The sequence below is a fragment of the Momordica charantia genome (genome assembly GCF_013281855.1).
Source record: "Momordica charantia cultivar OHB3-1 chromosome 4 unlocalized genomic scaffold, Mcharantia_2.0 BLBB01000004.1, whole genome shotgun sequence".
Lineage (NCBI taxonomy): Eukaryota > Viridiplantae > Streptophyta > Magnoliopsida > Cucurbitales > Cucurbitaceae > Momordica > Momordica charantia.
In genome coordinates, this window is record NW_028275162.1 from 11639771 (window position 1) to 11662310 (window position 22540).

The 22540-nt window shown below is 41.6% G+C and overlaps 1 protein-coding gene across 1 annotated transcript; it reads right to left on the reverse strand.

Annotated features, from left to right (window-relative positions):
* Window positions 1–8356: 8356 nt before the first annotated feature.
* Window positions 8357–9183, reverse strand: LOC148211807 (uncharacterized). Its single transcript, XM_088122924.1, has 2 exons — window positions 9023–9183; window positions 8357–8963 (listed from the first exon to the last, which is right to left on the reverse strand). The coding sequence occupies exons 1-2, from the start codon at window positions 9181–9183 to the stop codon at window positions 8357–8359; spliced, it is 768 nt and encodes a 255-aa protein (XP_087979050.1).
* Between the last annotated feature and the right edge of the window lie 13357 nt (window positions 9184–22540).

Here is a 22540-nt window from a genome sequence, read left to right on the forward strand (position 1 = left end):
TTCAAAGTGAATGTTAATTGAATTTATTTATATTTATCGGGCTCTAAAATCCAATTAAATTAATATTTACCGGACCCCGTGTGGTGGGTCTTGTTTAAGAGAGGGGTAGATTTCTTATCTTTGGGCTTGGACTTATTGGGCCTCCTTTGGGTTATTTTGGTATTAAAACAAAGGGAAAAAGAAAGAAAACAAAAACAAAACCCTAGCCCAAGTTTCTTCTTTTCTTCTTCTTCTTCTTTTCTTCTTTTTCTTCTTCCCCACTCCTAGCCCGAGCCGCCAGCCCCCCCCAGATTTCTTCTTCTTCTTCTTCGAGCAACCTAGCCAGCACCTTCTCGTTCTCCGGCGAAGCGGCACAGCAACAGTGGCACCTCCGGCGCGGCGTCCCTCCACAAACATCTCGACGGCAGCAGCGATTTTTCTCCGACATCGACAGCGAGCTCCACGACGGCGTCTTCCCCGGCGGGTTTTCTCCACGAGCGGTGCCAACATCGATCGGTATCTTCCTCGTACACGGGTAGCGTCGGCGTAACTCCCTAGCAGCATCCACGGCAGCCTGGCCGACGACGTCTTCCTTGCGGGTTATTGCGTCGGGTTTGCGGTGGCCTGAGCGTGGAACAGGTGCAGCAGTGACGGGCCATGGCGTCTCGATGATTTTTGCCTCAGTTCGTAGCATTCAGACATCTTTCGACAGTTGGAACGACAACGCGACACCCTGATTAAGCCATAGTTGAAGCCGACAGCCCATCCCAACGCGAGCAGTAGTATTCCGGTGCATTTTGACAGTTACCCATACCAAATTGAAGCTCGAATTGTGATACCCATCCTTGTTCGGAGCTAGAACTAAGTTACCCATTTCTTTTCGGTATTGAACCAGCAAGCTCGAAGCTTCTCGAACCTGGATTTGGAAGCTCAAGCCTCCTTGGCGTCGACTCACTCCTAACCCAAGTGTTTTGGCGTGAGTTTGGATCTTTCGGCGAGCTTAGTACCACGTTAGGATCTTGTAGTAAGTAGCACTGGGGCGGGTGCGTGCGTTGATGTTTGTTATTTGGTTGCCGATGTGCTGTTTATGACGTTTAATATTGGTTCTGATACGTTGTTGTACAGTGTAACTCTTGTTTATGTTGGTTTGTATGCCTGGGTAGTGTTGAATGTCCGTCGGTGATAATAGTGAGAATTTTGTATTGTTGAGCTGCTGAGATCTGTTGTAGAATGATGTATGTTTATAGGGAATGTTCGTTAAAGTGGATTTAATTTGGGAATGTTTGTTGTCGGAATTTGTATGAAGTGTTTGGCGTCTCTCATGAGTTATTTATTATATCTGGCAATGCTTATTCGATATGGACGCTGGATATTAAGTGTTTGGATGAATTGTGTTGGGCTCCAATCGTTCGCAATTTGTTGACTATGCTTTGTTATGACTAAAATCACTGTGGCACGGTTGTTAAGAATTGATATGTTGTGAAAGCATGTTTGGTTTATTGGTTTGCTATTAGAATGATGTTTATGTTGTGGAAGCATGCTGAATTGTGTTGGTGAACTGAGAGATGCATTGAAATCATACTAGTAGTGGTGTTGTTGATGGGCGTTGTGGTGGTTGGAGTTATTAGGGAATTAGTACTGGAATCTTGGTTGGAGGCTAGAAATGATATGTGGAGTTTTGGAAGTTATGAAGTGAATGGGTGAGTGTCAGGGCCTGTGGTATAAATGGTCGAGGGCTGATACGTCACTAATTGGGTATCGAGGCCTCGGGTATAAATGGTCGGGGGTCGATACGCCAATATTGGATAAAGATGAGCGTCGAGGCCTTGGGTATAAATGGTCGGAGGTCGATACGAGGAGTCTTTCGAAAGGAGAACTATTGGGGCCTTGGGTAAAAAATGGTCAAGGGCCAATGGTTGAAAATACATCGAGGCCTCGGGTATAAATGGTCGAGAGTCGATGCACTTGTGTCGGGGCTCTGGGTATAAATGGTCAGGGGCCGACACAACCAATAGAATGGTCTTGAAGAGCTTGAATAACTGAGGTGAACATAGATGTATTTGAGGTGTTAGGGAGCCAAGTGGACGGTAGTTGTTTTTATATGATTGTGGTTAGCATCAGGTCTTATAGAGCATGTTTATGGTTGAATATATAATATAATAGTAGAGCATGTCTATGGTTGTTCGCATACTGTAATGATAGAGCATGACGATGTATGTTTCCTTTATGGTTATCAGCATGATGTTTGTGTGTGCTTGGTGAGGGCTACTTACGGAGTATATTTTATATACTCATGCCCCCCTCTACAATGATTGTTTCAGGTGAAGGACTCGTGGGTGACCATGGTGATGGGACGGAGGAGACCTGACGAGTGAGGACCATAGGCTGCTTAGATTTCCTGTTTAGTTTAAGTCATTGGTTAGGGCCTCGTGTTGTGGCCAATAAACGGTTTATTTGCATTTGAATAATTGAGAGATTTTTTCCCTTGTTGTTAGTTTTGCTTCGGGATAGGTGCCTATTTATGTTTTATTCCATTTGTTTAGATTCATATAGATTGAATAATAAACTTGCCTCGTGAAGTGGTTCACGAATGTTGTTGAATGTTATTCCATGAGATTGATTTATCGTTAAACTGATGAGGATTGGAACTTGACTTTATAAGTTTGTGTGTATAGGAAGTTGGCAGGATGTAGCCGGGGTTAAATTTGATTAGTGGGATAATTAATGTGACCTAGAGGTGTGCGTAAAATTCTGGGTCTTTACACATTTGGCCGACATTGAATCCAAATTCCATGAATCTGAGAAAGTAGTTGCTGAGTCTATGACAAAACTTTCTGATGCTGAATCTACGCTTGCAAATACAGAAGCTCGACTTGGCAATTTTGATTTTCTTTATGAGATTATGTCTCAATTTCTAGACTTCAAGGAGTTAGAGAAGGATCTGGAATATGGTGGTCTTAACTACGCAGTCGAGTGGCTTAAAAAATTTACTCAGGAGGTTAATTTGGACCAACTTTTTCTTTTGTTTGATCGCGCTGGAAACTTGCTATGAAGAGATCAGCTGATCAGAGTGAGCGTTCGAATCCGAGTGAGAGAATCAACCTTTCCTCGCCCCAGGTTAATGTGCCCGAGGAGGTACCCCAGGTTGGAGTAACCAAGCTAGAGCCCCAGGTCGGAGTTACCGAGCTAGACTCCGCAAATGCTGAAAGAGAAGTTAGTACCTTCCTCGCTGATTCCGTGCAGAACGACCTCATGGAGCCTCCCGGGGTTGCAAACCTTGATTTGGCTTAATCTCTATTTTATTAATTCTCTTATCCACATGTATATCTATTTTCTATTATAATTTTACTAGATCTAATTACAGACTTCGCACGGAATCAAACTTTGAATTTAATACGAAATCATCACTTTCATTGAATTTTGCCTGACGCAGTTTTGATTCTCCGTAATCAAATCAATTCTCAATCGCCATTGCGTATTCCGAGGAAACTGCATTTATTTCCTCTGTAAAACTTTCATTATGTGGCGGAGGTCTTTTCGGATTCAACTGAGTGAATCATCTATTTAAACGTCGCTTCAACCTTATGTTTTGAACTCATTTTATCTATCTCTTCCTTTCTCTAATTTTTTTATTTAAACTCCCGTACTTAGGATATGTCCGAGGAAGTAAACGGCCCTTTGATGACTTTTATGGAGATTTCCTCCGATCACTCGGGAGACTCATCCTCATCCTCTTCTTCCCCTCCCTCACCATCTCCTAACATTCCCACTCTTCTCCCTATTTGTCAAGGCGAGCACCTTTCATCCTACTATTTGCCTCGTTACACTGCTCTTCCTTCCCGTTTTGAACTGCGACGGGCGACGACAAAAGTTTTTAAACTTAAGCAAGAAGTTTCTCGTCTTGTACATGAACTTCAAGAGTCAATAGTTGGGTCTTTACAGTTTGAATTTGAGGGCTAAGCTTTGAAGGAGGAGAAGGAAAGCCGGGAGAAGGAGAAGATGATCATGGAGGATGAATTTCACACGATGGAGAGGAAGGTTAGGTCTCTGGAGCGTCGTGTCAACATGGAGGAGAAGAGAAGGAAGCTGAACTGATTCTACCCCCATTTCCTAATTTTTTTTTTATTTGCAATGTAATTTCGGTACACACTCCGAATTTTTTTTTTTAAGAATGAAATGAACTACATTGGTTTAATTTTATTCGTGTGTAGCATTGTCTTCTTTGATTCTGACGAGCACTTTATTTGCAATAAGTGACACATAAAATCAATTTAATAAGGAATTCATAAGTCACGTCAATGATAAACATTTTATGTAAGTAACATTGACAATAATAGCCCCTAATTTGGATTGAGCTCGAAGAATACTGTATAAATTACTTGTTTACTGGTAATACAACTCAAGATGTTCTACATTCCAGGGGTGAGCGAATTGTTTGCCATTCAGGTCAACTAAACTATATGTTCTAGTTCGGACGACATCTTTAATTTTGAACAATCCTTCCCATTTGGCTCTAGAGCCGCAGTCTTTTGAAGAACTTTTTTTAGTATGAGATCTCCCGGTCTGAAGCATCGCTTCTTTACTCGTGAATTGTAATACCTTGTCATTCTATTTTGATATTCTGTATTTGAAACGACCCAGAAATTTCCACACACCTCTAGGTCACATGAACTACCCAACTAATCAGTTTTAACCCCGATTACAACCTGCCAACTTCCTAAGCACATAAGCTTATAAAATCAAGCTCCAAACCTCATCAAATTAATGATAAACCAATCTCATGGAAAAAAAAACATGCAACAACATCTGTGAACTACTTCATGAGGCAAGTTTATTATTCAATCTAGAAGAATCTAAACAAATGGAATAAAGCTCATATAGGCACCTAACCCGAAGCATAACTAACAACAAGGGAAGAATCTCCCAATTATTCAAAGGTACATAAACCGTTTATTGGCCACAATATAAGGCCCTAACAAATGAATTAGACTAAATAGGAAAAACTAAGCAACCTATAGTCCTCGCTTGTCAGGTCTCCCCCGTCCCATCAGCATGGTCACCCTCGAGTCCTTCACCTGAAACAATCATTGTAGAAGAGGGGGGGTGAGTATATACAATATACTCCGTAAGTAGCCCTCACCAATCACTCACAAACATCATGCTCATAACCATAAAAGAAAAACATGCATCGTCATGCTCTATCATTACAGTATGCGAACAACCATAGACATGCTTTACTGGTACATTATATATTCACCCATAAACATGTTCGATAATACCCAATACTAACCACAACTTTATAAAAACAATTACCGTCCACCTGGCTTCACAACAACTCAAATACAACTATGATCACCTCAGTTGTTCGGGCTCTTTGAAACCATTCTTTTGGTAGTGTCAGCCCCTAACCATTTATACTCAGAGCCCCGACACTAGTTCATCGACCCTCGACCATTTATACCCGAGGCCTCGATGTCTTACAATCTATTGGCCCTTGACCATTTATACCCAAGGCCCCAATAGTTCTCCTTTCGAAAGACTCCTCGCATCGACCCCCGACCATTTATACCCGAGGCCTCGATACTCATCTTTATCCAGTATTGGCGTATCGACCCCCGACCATTTATACCCGAGGCCTCGATACCCAATTAGTGACGTATCAGCCCTCGACCATTTATACCCGAGGCCCTGACACTCACCCATTCACTTCATAATTTGCAAAACTCCACATATCGTTTCTAGCCTCCAACAAAGATTCCAGTACTAACCCCTTAATAACACCAACCACCACAACGCCCATCAACAACACCACCACTAGTATGATTTCAATGCATCTCATAACTCACCAACACATTACAGCATACTTCCACAACATAAACATCATTCTAATAGCAAAACAATAAATCAAGCATGCTTTCACAACATACCAAATCCTAACAACAACGCCACAGTGAGTTTAGTCATAACAGAGCATAGTCAACAAATTTCAAACGATTGGAGCCCGACCCAATTCATCCAAACTTTTAATACCCATCGTCCAAAATCAATAAGCACTGCTAGATATAATAAATATTCACGAGACACGCCAAACACTCCATATGAATTCAGACAACGAACATTCCAAAATAGATTCACTTTAACGAACATTCCCTACAATCATACATCATTCTACAACAGATCTCAGTAGCTCAACAACACAAAATTCACACTATTATCACCGACGGACATTCAACACTAACCAGACATACAAAACTACATAAACAAGAGTTACACTGCACAACCACGCATCAGAACCAATATTACGCATCATAAACAGTACATCGACAACCAAATAACAAACATCAACGCACACACCCGCCCCCGTGCTACTTACAAACACTTGTCTTAAAGCTCCTAAGCTCGTTGAGCACTTCCTACTACAAAAGAGCATGATCTCGAGGTTAGTAACCAATTAGAAACATTTATTTATAAACGAAACCGAGTTTAGGTAGAGTCGTTACCTACTAACCCACACTAAAACAACTTGGGTTAGGAGTGGGTTGACGTCGAAGGGGTTCGGACTTCCAAATCCAAGTTCGAAATGATTCGCGCTTGCTGGTCTGATGCCGAAAAACAATGGGTAATGCCGATTTGGGTTCGAATAAGAAGGGGTCAACGTCGAACGTCACCGGAAGGCCGAAAAACGTCACCAAACTCGTTGGGCTTCACGAGTTCGGACTGTTCGGGGCTGTCGAAGTTTGCTGCACGCAGGAAAGGTCACGCGCCGCCACTGTACGACGCCGGCGCCGCTGGAATTTGCCGCAACTTCTTGAGTCACCGCCGGGTTTGCTGCTCTTCGCGCCGCCGCACACTGCTACAGGCCGCTGCCGTCGGAGTCGTTGAGGGACGGGAGGGTTACCGCCAAACCAAACACGCCGCCGTCGAGGTAAGGCTGGGATTCGCGTCGCCGTGAGGAGAAAAATAGATTGGGTCGCCGGATCTGGAGAAAAAGGGTGATGCAAGGGAATCGCCGGAGAATTGCCAAGTTCGTGGGTCCACCGTTCGCCGCTGCTGTCGGGGAAGAAACTCGCCGCTGCCGTGCTGCTTCGCCGGAGAACAAAAAGAGGGGCTGCCGGCTGAACAAGAAGAAGGAGGAGAAACTTGGGGGGGGGGGGCGCTGTCGGCTAAGAAACAAAGGGAGGGAAAGAGGAAAAAGAAAAGTGTTAGGGTTTCCCCCTTTTGTTTTGATTTAAAACAATTTTCCTATTAAGCCCAATCAACCAAGCCCAAACCCAAAGAAGGAGGAGTCCATTCCCTCAACCCAAGACCCAACATACCAAGCTCGGTTAATAATCATTTAATTGGATTGTTAGAGCCCGATAATTATCGATAAATTAAATTAACATTCACTTTGAAATTTAAATGAAAAAAAAGCTCCCGATTCGAGACTAACTGACCTGAGGGACTCGGGGCGTTACAGTATTTCTCCTCAAGTAGGTCTAGATTCAAATTCAATGCTTCTGCGTTCTCAGCCTCATTGAAAGGCCGACTAGTTCGTTCTAACCGTGATCCAATCTCTACTGGGATCATTGCTTTCGAGCCAAAGGCTAACGAATAAGGTGTTTGATTTGTCTACCCCCTTGGTATTGTTCGATACGACCACAAAACCCTAGGGAGTTCCTCAGGCCAATCTCCTTTAAATTGTTCCAGTCTCACTTTTCATCCATGTTTAATAATCTTATTAACCGCTTCGACCTATCCATTGGCTTGCGGATGGGCGGGAGAAGATGTGATGTGTTTAATCTCGAGTCGCGTACAAAATAAATTAAACTTTACATTGTCGAACTGCTTTCCATTGTCTGAAATTATCACTAGTGGACTCCTAAACCTACAGATTAGGCTCCGCCAAACAAAGTTTCTTACTTTTGCCTCTGTAATAGTAGCCAAAGGTTCTGCTTCAGCCCACTTGGTAAAATAGTCAACTGTTACTATTACGAATTTTACTTGGCTTTTCCCTGTAGGGAGGGGTCCTATCAGATTGATTCCCCATTGTTCGATCGGCCACGGGCTGGAGATTGGAGTTAGACTCTCAGGTGGTTGTTTAATCAAATAAGCATATCTCTGACATTTATCACACTTTCGTACGAAAGTCTTTGCATCTCTGCTGATACTTGGCCAATAGTACCCTTGTCTTATAATCTTTGACATCAAAGTTCGAGCCCTGGCATGATCTCCGCAGATTCCTTCATGTATCTCTCTAATTACATAGTCTGCTTCAATCCGGTGCTAGGCACTTCAATAAGGGCAACGAATATCCACCTTTGTATAGTACATCTCCTTGAAGTAAATAGTGAGCTGCTTGACGCCTTAGTCTCTTTATTTCTTTTTAATTGTCTGGTCAAACTCCTTTAATAAAATCCTTGATTAGATCCATCCAGCAACAAGGTCGGACCTCAACTGAACAGTGTTCTTCTTGTTCAACAGATGGCATGCTCAGAGCATCAACCGGTACTGTGTGGGCTAGATCAGTCTCGTACACCGCCGCTAATTTTGCCAGGGCGTCTGTGTTGGAATTCTCAGACTTAGGAACTTGTCGAATTACAAAGTCTCTGAACTTAGCCAAATTTTCTTCTCTGAACTTAGCCAAAGTTTCTTTCGCTTTTCCTAAGTATTTGGCCATCCTTCCATCTTTTGCTTGGAACTCTTCCATTACTTGGTTGACTATAAGCTGAGAATCACTTAAAATCAATAAAAAATCTACTCCCATGGTCTGAGCCAAACGAAGACCAGCTAATAATGTCTCGTATTCGGCTTCATTATTTGATGCTTTGAATTTGAATTGTAATGCATACACGAAACGAGTCCCTTCTGGCGACTGAAGATGTATCCTAGCTCCACACCCTTTGTCACTTGAGGAGCCATCAACATAGAGTGTCCATTGTTGTTTTGAATCGTTACCGGATGACTTGGTGTCATTTCGGCCACAAAGTCGGCGACTGCTTATCCTTTCATGGACAACCGAGGTTCAAAACTTATATCATATTCACTTAGCTCTAGGGCCTACTTCATCAATCTTCCCAATGTCTCTGGCTTTTGAAAAACCTGTCGTAAGGGAAAATTTGTTAGAACAACTACCTTATGTGCCTGGAAATAAGGTCGTAATCGTCGGGCCGAATTGACTAGAGCCAAAGCTAGCTTTTCAATATTGGGATATCTTGCTTCCATGTTCCTCAATAATTTACTTGTGTAATACAGTGGACTTTTTACTCCTCCATTATGTCTTATTAAGACCGAAGTAACCACAGAATTTGAAACTGCCAAATAAAGATATAAACAATCCCCATGCTTTGGCTTCGACAACAAAGGTGTCGAACTCAAGTATTCTTTTAACTTGAGAAAGGCTTGCTCGCATTCATCTGTCCATTCAAACTTCCCTCTCGTTCATAGAATTTTGAAGAATGGGAGACACTTGTCGGTTGACCGAGAGACGAACTGATTCAATGCGGCTATTCGGCCATTCAGGCATTGTAACTATTTCAAGTTCTTAGGAGACTCCATCTCTAGTATAGCCTTAATTTTATCTGGGTTTGCTTCTATTTCTCTACGATTGACCATAAATCCTAGGAATTTCCTTGAAGAAACCCTAAACACACACTCTGTTGGGTTTAACTTCATTTGATAATGGTTCAATACGTCAAAAGCTTCTGTCAGGTCGGTCACATGTTGTTCGGCTGTAAGGCTTTTAACCAACATGTCGTCTACGTAGACCTCCATATTTCAACCTATCTACTTGTTGAACATCATGTTAACTAACCGTTGATAAGTTGCCCCTGCATTTTTTAAACCAAAAGACATTACTTTATAACAATAAAGGCCCTGATCTGTTACGAAGGTAGTATGTTCTTGGTTGGGCACACATGCATTCTTATTTGGTTGTATCCCGAATATGCATCCATGAAGGTCAATAACTCGTGACCGGTTGTCGCATCGACGAGCTGGTCAATCTGGGGGAGTGGAAAGCTGTCTTTTAGACAAGCTTTATTTAAATTTGTGAAGTTGACACACATTCTCCACTTCCCGTTTGCTTTTTTACCATTACAACATAAACTTCTTTACCTCCTCAGATATTACAACGCTACGAGTTGCATTGACAAGTCAACGTTTCTGTTTAATAGGTTTATAATTTAGGTCTACATTCAACCTATGAGTTATCACGCTGGAATCTATTCCTGACATGTCCTCATGGGACCATGCGAACAATCGACATTTTTTTGCAGAAAATCAACTAACTCTGTTCGTAATGGAGCTTTTAGCCCCGGTCTGATGCTGACAACCCTCTCATCAGACTCTAGCTTAATTTGCTCGAGCTCTTACTTCGAAGTTCCCCATCCAAGTTCATTGTTGAGCTTTTCGCCTAGTGTCACTTCAGATGATGTAATTCCAATTACGACGACACAAGTTCAAGTACCTTTCAGTGCCGTTGCATAACATTCTCGTTAGGCCTTCTGTTCGCCTCTGATGATTCCTACGCCACAGGGGGTTGGATAATTCATCACCTGATGGTATGTGGAGGGGACAACCTGCAGCTCGTGTATATATAGTCGTCCCAATATTGCGTTATATGCTGACGCACCATCGACCACGACGAACTCTGTAACCTTTTAAACCTTGTTGTCATTTTCTTCAATAGTGACCGGAAGGTCAGTGCAATCCTCCGTTGTGACCATTTCTCCTGAGAAGCTGACTAGGGGTGTTGGACATCATTTTAGTTGTGATTTCTCCCATCCTAAAGCAAGATATGTTGAAAGTGAGAGTATGTTGGTGGATGCACCTCTATCAATGTGTACCCGCCGGACCTGTACGTTATCAATTATGGGTGAGATCACCAAAGCGTCATTATGTGGTAAATGAACTCCCTCCAAATCATCTACAGAAAAAGATATTGCCACCGTTGACCGAACATATGATGTATTGTGTAACGACCCAGAATTTCCCCCACACTTCTAAGTCACGTTAACTACCCAACTGATTAAACTTAACCCCAAACACGTCATGCCATCTTCCTATGCAACCATTATATAACATCAAGTTCCACTTCTCATCAATTTAACAATAAATCAAATTCATAGAATATCAATCAACAACATCCGTGGACAGCCTCACGGGGCAATTTTATTGTTCAAACTAGGCAAACTCAATGAATAGTAGAGAACTAAGATAGACACCTATCCTGAAATAAAATCAATAACAAGTGGGAACCTCCCAATCATTCAAATACGAACAAATAGTTTATTGGCCATAATATAAGGCCTTAACCAATGACTTAAACTAAACAGGAGTGACTAAGTAGCCTATGGTCCTCGCTCGTCATGTCTCCTCCGTCCCATCACCACGGTCGCCCCCGAGTCCTTCACCTGAAACAATCATTGTAGAGGGGGGTGAGTATATAAAATATAATCCGTAAGTAGCCCTCACCAACACACACACACATCATGCTCAACTATATTATGAAACAATCGTAGTCATGCCTTTCAACACATTATGCATTCAAACATAACCACATTCCATAAAATTTAGTGACAACCACAACCAGTAAACACGTTAACAACCAACCTCTAGTCTCCCTAACATCACAAGTACCTCTACGCTTATCACAGCTATTTTAACCTTCCACAGTTATCTCCTTCGAGTAGAGTCGACCCCTGACCATTTATACCCAGAGCCCCGACACTGCTGCATTGGCCCTCAACCATTTATACCCGAGGCCCCGATGACTTCACCATCTATTGGCCCTTGACCATTTATACTCAAGGCCCCAATAGTCTTCCTTCCAAAGGACTCCTCCTATCGACCCTCGACCATTTATACCCGAGGCCTCGATACTCCATTAGTGACGTATCAGCCCCGACCATTTATACCCGAGGCCCTGACACTCACACATTCATTCACGCCAAGAATCCAACTCTCACCAGAGTCTTACTGTATACTTTCTTAAGCCACTACCCCTTCATCTTTCAACTCACAAATACAATTCAGAATGTTTCCACAACATAGACAACTTTCTAATAATGAGATAATAACCCAATCATGCTTAATATCAAACATCATTATTTAACAAGCATTACTAATTATAATGACTCACAAAACACGCCGAACAATTCATGCATATCCAGGCAACCAACATTACCGCAGCAATACTCAACAGTTTAGCAAAGCAGAAATCCCACCATTTTCATCGACAAACATCCAACACAACTCCAAGCCCATCAACTAACACAACAAGAATTATTTAGCACAATGACGTAACAAAATTTGCATAAAACGCTACAAAATCATCACGTTAGAGACCATTTAGCATACATTAACGCACGCACACGCCCGTTGTCTACTTACTCATCACCGCGCCCTTAAGTTTTGCGTCGACCTCACACCTAAGCACACCAAAACAGAAAATACAGCACGTTACGTATGCTATTTAGCCTTCGAATCAACTCTAAAAGGGTTCGAATGACGCATTACCACCAAAACCGACTTCGTATAGATGTGGGTAACCTAAATCTAGCTCGCCAAGGTGTGGGTAGCCTAAATCGAGCTTCGAACGGATGTGGGTCACCGCTAAACGTCCTAAACACTGCTGTAACGCACAGATCCCGCCGGTTCGCCACTGTAAAAACCTGTTCGCCGTGCGCCGCCACGGATCTAACCCGTCGCCGTGTGCCGCCGCGAGGAGGAGCGGTTCTGGTTTGTTGCAGACCGCCGGGGAACGCGCCGCCGCTGCTGCAGATCGCCGGGACATCGGGAAAACGCGCCGCTGCTGGGTATCGTCAGATTTGCTGCAGAACCCGCGCGACTCTCGTCGGACCTGCCGTTTGAGGAGGACCGTCGCGACCTTGCACGTAGAAACACCGAAGGACGAGTCGCGCGACCTGCCGGATGTCGCCGGATCTGAAGACCGGACGCTGTTAGAGGAGCTATACGCCGGGTCGCCGTCGGAAGTCGCTTCACGTCGATTTGTGGTCGAGCCACCGCCGGGGAATGCCACAACCGTGAAATCTCGTTGGATCAGGGCTGCTACCACCGTGATCAAATCGCCGCCGTCGTTGGGGGGGGGGAAGTGACTGGGCGTTTATGCTGAACGCACGCACTAAGCGTGGTAACAATTATATAGATGCAAGCGCACACCTGTCAGAGTAATATAAAATGGATGGAGTATCCAAGTATCGATCCTCAAGGACTTCTAAATAATTTCCAAACTCTAAAGTTTTAAAGAATAGTGAATGTTGAAATGAGTGATTCTTGTAAAATGGGAAGTGGTCACAAATAATGGTTTTGGATTTGGGATTTGGACTTATAATGATAAAACCTAGCCCGAATTACTTCAAGTTAGCCAACAAAGAATCAAGGACATGCTAAGGACAATATGCATTTTGCTTTAGAAACCAACGACTACGCTTCTCACTTGACTTATGTCTAAGCAAGTTCAAAGTCCTAAGACATTCCCTAATATGTCTATTATGAGATATATCTTAGTTTTAGGATGGAAATAGTCGCAACCTCGGGTTAAGGTCCTATGTCTAGGCTACTTAAGCGGAACTCTTATGTCTAAGGCGCTCTTCTCCTCGGTTTAACCACTCAACAATGCAAATAAGCAACCTTTTCAGTATTGACTTGTTAAGACTTACAGTGGCCTTCTCTAAATCCTAACTTTTTGGGAAAACATGTTGAGCAATGAATGGAAAGCAAAAACACTACTTCTTAGCAACCCTTTTTAGACATAAAAGGCTAACTATCCATAACCCGGCTAGAGACGGGAATTTAGAAAGACATATTGAAGAAAATACAGCAAGTAAAATGGTTGAATGTGGAATGCATGTGTGAAAAACAAAAGTTAACTAACGGAGAGTTTTTATCGGGATTGAGAGCTTCGCCCTTCTCTTTCAAGCAAGGGGGAGTGTCACGTGCTCTTTCCTCCAAAAACACAACTCTCTTAACTAAAAATAAAGTAAAGGCAAAGGGAAGATAAGCAAAATGCTAGATTTTTATATATTTGAATAAGTAGAAAATGACTAAGTACAAATGGAAACAAAACAAGCTCAATAAAGGAATGTAAAGTGCTCGGGATTTAAAAACGAAAAGCAACTAATGAAAGCAACTCAAAAGTACTTAGAAAGCAACAAAGAAACACTAAAAATGATCAAGAGAAGGAAGCAAGGCTTGATGAATTTGGTGGAGAAGTTGCTGGAATTTATAGCTGTGCAGAATTGGTTAGGTAGGTCCTAAAACGATGGTGAATCACCCATTTCCAACTCTTTTGACTGACCAAATCGTGCTCAAACTGATAGTGGAACACTTCTTCTACACGTATGCATCGGTTGGAACCACCAAAACGCATTGGAAGATGCGTTTCATTAAGGGCAAAGTTGGAAGAAAACCAGTTTTTCTGCAGGCTTCCCAGGCGCCTGGCGCCTCCCATGATGCTTTTTTCGACTTTTTGCTTCTTTTGATTAATTTGCACTCCCAAATGGTCCTAAAATGTCATAAATACAATATAAGCCAACCACAAACCATAATATATGAATTTTGCATGAATTGGAACTCAAACGACCGAGAAAAATCCGAAACAAAGTTGAAACATTGTAAAAACAGCATCTAAAACCTTCTTTTTACGCATGTAAACAAGCGTAATCAGGTTGCCGTGCTGGTGCTCCTTCGCCGGAGAAGAAGGTTCGAAAGGGGGTGGGTGTGACGACTAGGGCAAAAGGAATAAGGAGGAGAAGAAGATGAAATCCTTTTTTTTTTTCCTTCGTTTTAAAACCAAATTAACCCAATGGTGACCCAACAAGTCCAAGCTCAAAAGATAAGAAATCCATCCCCTCTTAAACAAGACCCACCACACGGAGTCCAGTAAATATTAATTTAAATTGGAGGTTAGAGCCCGATAATATAGATAAATTTAATTAACAATCAATTTAAAATTAAATGAAAAATCTCCTGATTCGAGACTAACTAACCTGAGGGACTCGGGGCGTTACATATTGACTTCGTGGCTAATTTCTCGAATGAGGGCGTTCCTTTTATTGCCTGATTGTCCTCCACTTGGACCACCAAAAATGGTGTTTATCACCATGGGCCTTTTCCCAGCCGCTTCTCTTTTTCTGGGTGAGGGAAATTTGTCTTGATCATCAAGATCTGTTCGGTAGAATTTTCTCTTTCCCTGAGAAGAACAGGAATCTTTCTTCCCAACATACTTTTTCAGATGACCTCGCCCAATCAGGTTTTCTACCTGGTCTCTCAAGTCAAAGCACTGCAAAGTATCATGTCCATAGTCTCTATGAAACCTGTAGTATTTGCTCTTACTCCACTTATCCGGACTCGACTTCATTTTACCCAGCTTCTCCAACATCATATGCAAATCGCTATTCTCGATGTTGGCCAGGATCTCTGATAAAGGAACGTTGAGCGGGGTGTAATGGTCGAACTCCCTTAAACGACGATCATGAACTCGTACTGTTCGTTCTTATCGAGATCAATTATCGTGGACAGGCTTCTTTGTCTCATAATCACGACTTGCGTGACCTCTCTTCGGCTGCGAACTCTGCCCTCGAGCCTTTGCATGCCTAGATATTATTGTTTGATGCTGGAGATGTTTTTCTCGGAGTACATCTTCAACAAGCATATACTGGCGTGCTCGCTGGATTGCTTAGGCATAAGTCCGAGCGGGTTGAATGGCGAAAGAATGTACCAGGTCGAGATTATTTATTGTCGAAGTGAAAGTCATCCTGGCTGCATCATCCAAGCAGTCTGTGACTTTGATTTTCTCTGCCATAAATCTCTGGACGAAGTCACGCAGCGACTCGTCCTCCAACTGATAATTGGTGAGGAGATGTGTATCGGGCGTTTTTCTATCATGCTGCACCGAAAATTGGCTTATAAAGATCTTCCTAAACTGTTTCCAGGACCCGACCGTTTTAAGCTTTAATTGTCTGTACGAGGACCTAGCTTGGCTCTTCAAAGTGATGAAGAACGCCCTGCATTTCATTTCGTCTCCTGTAGCATTTAACTCCATCAAGCCTTCATATAGGTCGATGTGATCACTCGGGTCAGTTGATCCATCGTACGGTTTCATGTCGGGTTTCTTCATCTTTGATGGAGTGGATATGTCATTATGGTTGCCTAAAATGAGGATCCTCTCGTTCACCCTGCTCTACCAAACTGCCATCATTAGTCTTACAGCTTTGCTTCAAAGCTTCAAAATCGTTCTGAAGCTTACTGATTACTTCTTTCATGGAATCATTTACCTCCGGTCAATCGACCGTTGCCTGATATGTCGAAGTTGTGGCGGTCGCCGCAGCTGGTGGCCACTGAATTGTGTTCGAATTGACCCTACCTATTGTGGGGGTAGATCCCCAATTCGGTGTAGTCGGAGTCTGCTGACCAGCTTGCTGAGGTGCACTACACTCACTTGTCGTCTGGCAAAGACCTGGGGCCTCCGCTGTAATATGCACCCGCAGTCCTTCCCTTGGATCCATCGTTGCGGTTTGCCTTGCCTCTAAGTTTAGTCACTCATGGACCGACACGCGTGGGAGTGCATCTTATTCCCCTGACACCGCTGGGGCTTTTCTGCTCGTTGGGTCCCTTAGAATCGGAGACTCATCAGTATGTTCCTGCACATCAACTTCCCGGACCCTGACTGATGGCCCTGGTGCATTCGTGTCTCCTGCTATTGTCTCTGGAATTTGGTTGCGGCGTAGAGCTGCAGTCAAATTGGCAATCTTTGCCCTTAACTGAGCAACTCCACCCAACTCAGATCGAACTTCGTTGAGCTCTACACGGGGCCCCATCAACTCCTGACCCATCTGCCGGGCGGTGCTTGATGAACTTGGTTGTTGTTGGGACTTTCTCTACCTTTAAAATGATTAGAGACTCATGCAAGTGCACACGGTCACAAGTAATACTTGGAAGTAATCTTAGGTCGAATCTTCAGGGACTTGTTGCTTTTCAAAATCAAGTAATGCAATGAAATGGTTTGAATATGCAATTGTGATTGAGGAAGAAAATAGTGGTGAAATCTTGTTGTTTGGGGTTTTAACTAACAAGCAATTTAATGAAACTCAAGCTCCTTGTCTCCTACCTTGGTTTTGATGCAAAACATGGAAAGCACAATATGTTGGGAAAATGCACCAGGCGCAATTCCTGACTTTTCTTGGGATTTGAGTTCTACTCTTTCACTAACGCTTTTGGTTGCTGCAGAGACTAGGGTAACCTACAATCATATTCCTATGTGTGATTACAATCCTAGAGAATATCTACGAACTCATTTGCATTATGGGTCAGAGGGCCTATTCCTATGACCATATTTTATGCGCTTATTCCTACGTCACATCCCATATTGGTTTCCTATTATTTTACCTAACTCACCTTTCCCAAGGTTGGGCTTTGGTGTATAAATCAAGTTCCCATTGGCCAAATGGAAAAAAGACGTAAAGAGAAGTTTTTAGAAACCAACCCAAAAAAGTGTCAGGTACAATCTGGCCAAAATCCCGAGCGTGTTGAAAATAAAATCATTTGACTAAGGGATTCCACAAGGAGATTGATAACTAATTTAGAACATACTTAAATGAAAGTAAATGCACGGAAACATAAAGAAAGTATTTTTCATTGAATTTAAATGAATAAATAAGTCGTACATGGAGTTCTAGCTTGACCCTTTTCTCTCTCTAGCGTGAGGGGAGTTGAAACTCGCTAAAGAACTTTAAAATAATAGAATTAATAAAGAATGAAAGTAAGAACTTGAATTAAAGGCAATACGAAAGGTAAAAGCATGAAAAACAAAGAAATGAACAACTAGAACATAAACATAAACCCTAAAAACGTGTTGTACAACTAGATAGCATCTTAAAGAAGATGAAATGAAGCTTGGAAGGGATGATTTGCTGAGGGATGGATGGCTTCCTTTTATAGCACCATAGGTTGGTTGAAACTCCTTTCCATTTTAGGTGGAAAAGGGTTGAGATTCACCTAACCACCTTACTTGGACTTGGACTCACGGTTTTGAACATGTGGGAAATGTCCTCCTTGCCCTTCATTAGTCAAAATGTGAGTTTTGACAAAGTGCCCTCCAAAAATGCGTCGGGTGCAGTTCTGCAAAAACAGAATTTTGTTATTTTCTTCCAACTTTGACCGCATTTATCTCATATTTTTTCTAAAGTACCATAGTTTGACTTTTATGCAGAAATAATCTATGTATGTTCTACTTTAAGAATATGTGGTCCTTTTTGACAAATAATAATGTGAAATGGGTCAAAAACGTGATCAAACAGGGCTACCGACACATGTTTTTACAGTAAAAACTCAACCCTAACACACCCCCAAACTTAGCTATATGCTTGTCCTCAAGCAAAAACAACGACAACAAATCTAAAACAATCAACATGCTAGAAATATGAATGATCAACAATCCAAATGTTCTAAGTTAATAAACCATATAAGTCTCAGGAAAGGCTCCACAAGCTAAACGTCCTAACTTTAATCTCAGGCTAACAAACGATAAACCATCCTTTGTTTTGAAAATAAAAACGATTCTAAATCCTCTTCTTTTCTAAAACACAAAACACTTTTACAAAACCATGGAATATGCACACTTCCATTTTGATTCAAAAATTTTAACATCACGTGGACCGGCTACTAGCCCCTGAGGTTTTCAACACAATAACATCAGTTTCAAACTACAGCCACTCATAGAAACTTGTTAGGTAACAATCCGACATAAAATGATGTCGACAGTGGTTTTCACGAAGTCACCTTAATATGTAGGCTACCACCTTCCAAGATGCTAATGCTACCCATTTAAAGAAAATGAATGTTTATAGTGGGACTCGTGAAAAAGTAAGTGCGTTTTCTTTCCTCTCATGTTTCTTACCACTATTTTCTTACTCTCACTTTTATTTTTCTTTCCCCCACTCTTATTTTCACTCACGACACTTTTTTGACATGCTTTTCTTCTTTTGGACTCTTTTTCATACTTTTTCTTTCGAAAAAATTTTCTTGCATATGACTCTTTTATTCCTTGCATTTTCTTTCTTGACTCTTTTTTCAAAACATAAAATGCATTTTCTTTTCTTAAAACAAAAAGACACACACCGTCTCCCCCAAACTTAAGGGAAGCAGTGTTCTCACTAGAGAAAGAAATTTTGAGAGATGCAAAATTTTGGCATAAAAAGGACAAGGACTTCCAAAGCAATGAAAAAGTTAAGGTTTCAAAACAAAAAAGAAGCAGAACAAAGTTTTATAACCAAAACAAAAAGAATGGAAAATGACTCATGACTTGATCATAAAACTAGGAAATCTAACCTATTCATGCCCTTAAGAATCCTCATCGACATGATACAAAAACAAAGAACAAAGGTGAAGGGATGTGATTCCCGGAGAGGAAACGGATTTTCATTGTTGATTTTCTGGATACAAAATCGAGTTTTAAAGAAGAAAATACAAGGGAAATTCCAAACCTTTGAAGAACGTTGCTTCAGTGAATTCCCCTCGAACACCACCACCGGATCTTCCTCGCTATCCTCTTGGGTCTCGGGATCGTGCTTGTGGTAGCACCTTGATAGAAGAAAGGGAGAAATTGAGAGAATTTTTTGAGAGATTGTTCGGAGACCTTTTTTTTAGTTCTGTCAAACTTGTTCTTCTACTTCTCCAACACTTGGAGAAGAAGAAGAAGGGTGACGTGGGGTAACTCCCCACGTCACAACACCTCCCACTCCCATGCAATTTTGCATGGGAGTTAATATTAATATTAATATATATATATATATATATATATAATAATAATAATTAAAAAATATATATATAATAATTAATATATATATAAAATTAATTAATATAATTAATTATTAATCCAATTAATAATTAATAAATATATATATACATAAATAATTAACACTTAATTATTTATTATAAAATTAGAATCATATTCTAAAACATTTCTCTCGTATAACCTATAGTTTTAATGTACATCTTATGCACATTATTTTTAACCTACAATTTTAATAAGAATCTCATTCATATTAATTTTATTTGAATCTCATTCAAATAATATCTCTCATAATATATAGTTTTAATTTACAATTAACTATATATATTATAATGTATCAATATACATATAATCCCTTAAGTTATTTGAACAATTCAACTTCTTCCAAAAATTTGATCCTTGTTTTACCCATTATGAGCTAGCAAGGGGATCTAATGGACCTACAGATCCGAAGCTCCAACGATGCAAGATTAATCGGTCAAACTCATTGACCGAGTTAATCTAGATTCGTTAACTACGGGTCATTCCACTAAAGACCCGCAGTTGCACTCTTCTCATTACAGAATGTTTTCGTGTCCATGGATATACGACCATTAATGACGAGTCAATCCTTCACGAGTGTTCGTAACTCAAGTTGGGTCAAATTACCGTTTTACCCCTGAGTTACATCTTACTCCTTAAACACCACTGCTCCTCTAATGAACAACCCGGTTATGGTCCAACCAATAACCGGAAGTCCTTCTCGGCCAATGAGAGGGTGGGGCCCCTTGTTCAAGTCCCGGAGTCAGCATTTAAGGGAACACACATCTACTCCCCTAAAGTCGGGGAGGAGTGAATTCCATCTTGTGAAGTTATGTTCCCAGCTCCTCACTCGGTCTCGTCCCCAAAATGGTAGGAATGTTGAGTCGGCGACTCGGGCCACTCTCACCCATACAGATCAAAGGACGAGCCCTCACGGGCAGGAGTCCATAACTCACTCAGGATTGAGAACGAGTTGCCTGGTCATCCTAAGAAATAACAACCTATTAGTTAACGGTGTTACATCTAAAGATTGCCTATTTCGTGGTCCAGTCTTATACAAACTCATTGTATAGGATATCCCCACTCGCATGTCAGGATAAGGTAACCATCGAGTCGTCTGTAACCTTTACAGAGCGGGCAGTATCCATAGTGTTGCCAGGATAAGGTACCCAGCCTTATCCATATACCATAGACCTTTTAGGTTATTCACGGGACAGTATTCATTCATATATCAGGGGTATATCAAATATATACCCCGTATATTAACTATATACCCAGTATATATACTGTCTCGATTACATCAAAAATAACCTTGGATGTTTAGTTTATTGGATTTTGGACAACGCAAAGCTATGATTCAACAACAAATTTATTGAATAAAACTTTATTAAATAGAAATTTGTTTTTACAAAATACAAACTACGAGTTTAGGGCAACACACCCAACAAAAGGAAAGCATTTCGTTAAAAAGATGAACATGTTGAGAGGTTAGAAAAGATCCATTGAAGAAGTCAAGGACAAGTTAGTAGCTAGAACAAGGAAGCGCGCAAGCTTCAACTTTAAACATATGCAAAAACACAACTTATATGGAGTCCTAACAGCACAACATCCCAACACTAACCTAAAACTAAAACTAAGCTAAAAAAACCTATCATGCAAACTAAATGAACAAAACAACAACCTACAAAACCTAATATGCAAACTAATTTAAACAACCTAAACTAAACAACCTAACATACAAAATCATGATCCAAATATTAAAACAAAGAGAGGGAGATACTCCCTTATTCATCATCAGAAGATTCATCGTCGGTGGAATCGGTAGGAAAACGGGAAAACGATGGTAAGTCGGCCGCAAGCTCATTGGGGAATGGAGGTGCTTCATCACCGTATATCTTCTTAAGGAAAGCACATGTGGCATGTTGAGTAACCAAAAGAAGCTCGTACTTGTGCCTAAGCTCATCATACTGCTCCCTAATTACCACCCCTTGGGTCTCGGGATCCGCGGCGGTAATGGGAGAATCTTCCTCTAGAACAATGGAATACCCATGAACTCTTCTTAGGGATGTGAACGGCTTCTTAGGCATCACAACATTGGCATCATCGACCTCCACTCCCGCCTGCAAGCATAACTCAGTTATTAGTCCAGGAAAAACAAGAGGACCTACAATTTTCTCGGAGCAACTCCGTATCTCGTTCCTTATGAGCTCCCCAAAGCTGAATTCAATGCCCTTCATAAGAACGTACACCATCATCGCCCTATTGCGCTTAATAGAGGAATCGTGAGAAGTGGGTATCAACTGGTTCTTCACAACAAACATCCAAACTGTCGCTTGCTCATTAATGTCAAGGGGCTTTAAGGAAAGCTTCCCCGTGGTTGAGACGGTCCATATCTTGTGTGGTTTATAAATAAGCCTACGCGCCTCTTCCACTTGGTCGTCCGATGGATGCACCAAAATTTCATTACCTATGGCATTAAAAACATGCAACAAACCATAGTGAGTATTTATAATGGAAGGCGAGAATTTAACCACTTTACCACGTACTCTCACTACATCCCCGCGGTTTGGGTTGATGGCAGTGTAAAACTCTTTCACCAAGGCCTCGGATACACGCGTAGTTGGGGCAAACAACGACTCCCAACCATTCTCCACAAGCCTCCTCCTAACATATTTAGGCACCGGCTCTTGGGCCTCATCAAAACCTCTCTCAACGAGGATATCACATGTTGTGAAGGTGGGCCTCCTC